The following is a 5311-nucleotide window of genomic DNA, read 5'->3' as shown; positions in this document are numbered from 1 at the left end:
CACAGTGGGGGGGTGGGGAGCACAGTGGGGGCACAGTCGGGGGGGTGAGGGAGTACAGTGGGGGCACAGTGGGGGGGGTGAGGGAGCACAGTGGAGGCACAGTCGGGGGGGTGAGGGAGCACAGTGGAGGCACAGTGGGGGGGTTGAGGGAGCACAGTGAGTGCACAGTGGGGGGGTGAGGGAGCACAGTGGGGGCACAGTCGGGGGTGAGGGAGCACAGTGGGGACACAGTGGGGGGGTGAGGGAGCACAGTGGGGGCACAGTGGGGGGGTGAGGGAGTATAGTGGGGGGGTGAGGGAGCACAGTGGGAGCACAGCGCGGGGGTGAGGGAGCACAGTGGGGGGTGAGGGAGCACAGTGGGGGCACAGTGGGGGGGGTGAGGGAGCACAGTGGGGGCACAGTGGGGGGGGTGAGGGAGCACAGTGGGGGCACAGTCGGGGGTGAGGGAGCACAGTGGGGGCACAGTAGGGGGGTGAGGGAGTATAGTGGGGGCACAGTGGGGGTGTGGGGAGCACAGTGGGGGCACAGCCGGGGGGGTGAGGGAGTACAGTGGGGGCACAGTGGGGGGGGTGAGGGAGCACAGTGGAGGCACAGTCGGGGGGGTGAGGGAGCACAGTGGAGGCACAGTGGGGGGGTTGAGGGAGCACAGTGAGGGCACAGTGGGGGGGTGAGGGAGCACAGTGGGGGCACAGTCGGGGGTGAGGGAGCACAGTGGGGACACAGTGGGGGGGTGAGGGAGCACAGTGGGGGCACAGTCGGGGGGGTGAGGGAGCACAGTGGAGGCACAGTGGGGGGGTGAGGGAGCACAGTGAGGGCACAGTGGGGTGGTGAGGGAGCACAGTGGGGGCACAGTCGGGGGTGAGGGAGCACAGTGGGGACACAGTGGGGGGGTGAGGGAGCACAGTGGGGACACAGTGGGGGGGTGAGGGAGTATAGTGGGGGGGTGAGGGAGCACAGTGGGAGCACAGTCGGGGGGGGTGAGGGAGCACAGTGGGGGGTGAGGGAGCACAGTGGGGGCACAGTGGAGGGGGTGAGGGAGCACAGTGGGGGGTGAGGGAGCACAGTGGGGGCACAGCGCGGGGGTGAGGGAGCACAGTGGGGGCACAGTGGGGGGGGTGAGGGAGCACAGTGGGGGCACAGTCGGGGGGTTGGGGAGTATAGTGGGGGCACAGTCGGGGGTGAGGGAGCACAGTGGGGGCACAGTCGGGTGGGTGGGGAGCACAGTGGGGGCACAGTGGGGTGGGTGAGGGAGCACAGTGGGGGCACAGTGGGGGGGTGAGGGAGCACAGTGGGGGCACAGTGGGGGGATGAGGGAGCACAGTGGGGGCACAGTCGGGGGGTTGGGGAGTACAGTGGGGGCACAGTCGGGGGTGAGGGAGCACAGTGGGGGCACAGTGGGGGGGTGAGGGAGCACAGTGGTGGAGGGGTGTAAGAATCTGAGGGGGGGGGGTGGTGTAGAAACCTGATGTGGCTTTTGTAGCAGAGTGGGGAGGGAATAAGAATGCTGAGAGGTACATTGAGTATTTATTCATATATTCAACAAGTAACAAGTTTTATTGTCCTGCTCTAAAAGCAGCACTAAAATAGGTTGAGGTGCTGTGAACGTTCGATTACTCCCGGGGGGTATTTTGGCCATTTGGCTGGGAATGAAACTGATTTTGCAACAGGAAAAATTGAAGTGGTCTGACAGAAACTATTAATGATGCCAACCTCTTTTTTATCATTGTTTATCTCGAGTCTTTAATTACTAGCTCTATGTAATCCCACACATCCGGAGAAATTCCAAGATGAGCCAACTCCTTATAGTGAGTCAAGGTGCTCCAGCTATAAATGTAGTTAGTGAGTAGCAGCAAGCCAGTCAGAGACTCAGAGAGTACAACAGCAATTGGATCAAGATCATTCAATCAGTGAAGCGCAATGAGTAGTAAAATTACTCTTTCCATTCTCATTCTCTTCGTACTGTGTGTGTCATCCACAGAAGGTAAGAAAGATCTAATTTCACAGCCTTTATACAGAACCTATAATTACGCGGGTTAGATTTGGTTTCTTATTTCAATGACTGAAGCTGCCACATACACATTTAATATGAAAGTTAACAGCTAAAGAAATCCAATTCATTATTGATTGAAACGTTAGTACTGTTCAATGTTAGTAATTGGTACTATAGAGGAGGAAAATGTGTATGTATTTGGGGTTAAAGGGCGAAATTTTATCACAGAGTTTGAGTCAGACTAGAGTAGTATGGTACTTGCCAGTAGTCGGGCTGGTCCCTCTGTAGCCGCAGGTAATTTTGCTCTTGATTGGTCTATTCAGAGGGCTCACAGCTCTGCCATCTCAGCAGTGCCATTGGGAGAAATGAGCACTGTTGAGAAACAAGTAGGCAAAAGCCTGCAGAACACACCTGCCTTTGGGTTGGGAAGTAAGGGATTAAATTGAGGGGGTTGAGGGCCGTAGCCCTCCCATGAAATAGAGGGGAAACCACACTGGGGAGGAGAAATCAGACCTGAAGATCCTGCCTTTCATGCCCCCAGCCCTAACTTTGGCTCATTGACTCCTAACTCCAGTGACTCTATGGGCTGTCACAGAGAAACTGTCTTCAAACACTTACAGCCTCCTGAAAGCACAAGCGTGCTTCCGCCATTGGCAAAATACTTGCCATCCCTCAAAATGGCACATAATATGGGACCTTAACTGTTTGCCCATCTCAATGGAGTAGGCAGATGATTTGTCTCACTGCACATCCATTATCTGCTGGAGTGACTCTCAGAAGCTAGGTGGTAGATTAGTTAGTAGAATAAGAGGGCATGTAGTGTGACAGTTCATGCAAATCTGAAAATAAATGTTCAAATCTTGCAATTTCTTTCATTTACAGCCGCATCCATCGGAAGCACAGGATTGAATCTACGCTGCCAGTGTATAAAAACAACCTCCAAGTTCATCCATCCAACAAACATAAACAATATTGAAATCATCCCAAGTGGGCCACACTGTGAGAACACGGAAATTATGTAAGTGTTCAGGCCCTTTTTAATTTTCTGTACTCAACAACAGTCATAATTCTGAAATAAGACTTCAAGCATCTCAATTCAGAGACAGTAGATATTTAGTAATATGCAATAAATTCTATTCTTCTCTTCATTCAGTGCCAGCCTTAAAAGCAAGGATCGTGTGTGTCTGGATCCTACAGCTCATTGGTTGAAGAAAGTCCTTAACAAGATGATGAAAAAGTAAGTTTCAATCTGTGTAGGGTGACGGGTGGGGAAAGGACATCATTTCCTTTTTTTTCAAAAATAATCATACTCACTTTCTAGTAACATTATATAGAGTTAAATTGATAAATTGCGTGCCTGGCTCAGTCAATCAGTACTGGTTGAAAAGGTTTCAGGGATTGTTTTTGGTTTGTACTGGTTTGATAACTAGAATTGAACCTCATGTTGGTTTCTTACACCAAGACTTGTGAAGGAAAGAAACCTTTATAGTTCCTGCTCCTGATCCCCATCCACTTAGTCTCTGTTAGACAGCGGGAGATTTTGTCATGGGGTAAAGAGGCAGACTCAGGTTTGACTGTAATAGTCTCAGATCATACAGCTCATAAACAATGGAAGATTGGCTATTCAAAGGTGTTGCCAAAGAACTGCTAATGCAAGCAAAACTATAGACCTCGCAGATCAATACGGTTAAAAAGTTGCCGATGTGAGATTGAAGTCAATGTTAGAGGGACAGGCATGAAAGTGTGTTGCTGGAAAAGCGCAGCAGGTCAGGCAGCATCCAAAAAGCAGGAGAATCGACGTTTCCGGCATGAGCCCTTCTTCAGGAAGGCTCATGCCCGAAACGTCGATTCTCCTGCTCCTTGGATGCTGCCTGATCTGCTGCGCTTTTCCAGCAACACATTTTCAGCTCTGATCTCCAGCATCTGCAGTCCTCACTTTCTCCTAGAGGGACAGGCATGTCTGGTTTGAGTAGTCTTTGATCTAAATACTAAATATTCTATTTAATTAAATACCAAATATTTCACTCTGCTTTGAGACATTTCTATAAATGTATTCAACAAATTAAAATAATTCCTGACACAATTGAATGGTTTGTTAGAGTAAATGGTAATTGTCAACTCTAGGATGTGAGATTTTAAGACTGGGGGTACATTTTTAAGGTGAGAGATTTAAAAAAGACACGAGAGGCAAATGTTTTACACAGAGGGTGGTTCGCATGTGGAATGAACTTCCTGAGAAAGTGGTGGATGCGGCTAGAATTATAATATGTTTTGGATAGATTCCTGAATAGGAAAATTTGGAGGGATGTGGGTCAGGAGCAGGCAGGGAGGCATAACATAGTTTGGGATTATGGTCGGCATGGACTGGTTGGACCGAAGAGTCTGTTTCCATGCCGTATGACTCGATGATCCTTTGACTTTATAAATACCCCTGTACTGTATGATGCAAATACTCACTGTATTCATTTATTCTTGTATTTCTGCAGATCCAAGTAGATGTGTCACTGAAGTGAGGCCCAACTTTAAATATCGAACAATGAATTGCCACTTTTGGGGATCTGGCTGCGCGGGATTGGTGTGGAGTTATCAGAGGCAGCAATGCTTGACTGGGCATTCACCATTGAAAATTGTTCCGGGATTTAATGATTTTAACGCCTTAAACATAGGAAAGTGAGCACTTCATTTTTTAACTGGCCCACAGTTGAGATATCAAAGTGACCTGAAAATAAGTGAGATACCTGATGTGAAGTAATAGATGACTTCATCAACAGCTCTTTTGGATAATTATTAATTGTTACTCAAACAGGATTCTTTTCATTTGCTGCCAGGTAGCAATGTTACAGAATATAGTTACTCAATGGTATATTGTTCAGTATGACAAATTGTCAGTAATGTGCTATTTCTATTATTTAAACCAGATATATAGTTGGTTTTGTATTTATTTATTAGCTCCAAAAATCATTATTAACAAATATATTAATAATTAAAATGTATATATGCAGGTGTAATTTATTTTTCGGGTTGGAATTGTCCTGAAGCATTTTTCTTTAATTTATCTTTGTATTATAATTGCAGAATGTAAATCTTGGGGCTAATATTATCTTGACTTGATTATTAAATTAAATATTAAAACTATATTATGAGTTGTTTTGCATGTTGCCATAATTTTCTGTACTTACTAACTAATCTTGAGCATCAAGCAACAAAAAAGTACCCAGAGCAATCACTGAAGCACAGGCAAGGAATTACCTCCAAGTGACTGGTACCTTAAAACTGAAAAGTGTTGTACTCAATTGGTGACCTGCTGGGGTGGGGGCAGGA

At 47.7% G+C, this 5311-nt stretch overlaps 1 protein-coding gene across 1 annotated transcript; it reads left to right on the top strand.

Moving 5' to 3' along the window:
- Positions 1–1917: 1917 nt before the first annotated feature.
- Positions 1918–4934, top strand: LOC140485486 (interleukin-8-like). The gene is made up of 4 exons (XM_072583683.1): positions 1918–1981; positions 2873–3008; positions 3144–3227; positions 4477–4934. Exons 1-4 carry the CDS (start codon positions 1918–1920, stop codon positions 4484–4486), a joined length of 294 nt encoding a protein of 97 aa, XP_072439784.1. The 3' UTR covers positions 4487–4934.
- The last annotated feature ends 377 nt before the right edge of the window (positions 4935–5311 follow it).

Source organism: Chiloscyllium punctatum, chromosome 14 (assembly GCF_047496795.1).
Source record: "Chiloscyllium punctatum isolate Juve2018m chromosome 14, sChiPun1.3, whole genome shotgun sequence".
Lineage (NCBI taxonomy): Eukaryota > Metazoa > Chordata > Chondrichthyes > Orectolobiformes > Hemiscylliidae > Chiloscyllium > Chiloscyllium punctatum.
This window is presented reverse-complemented; position numbering and strand designations above follow the sequence as displayed.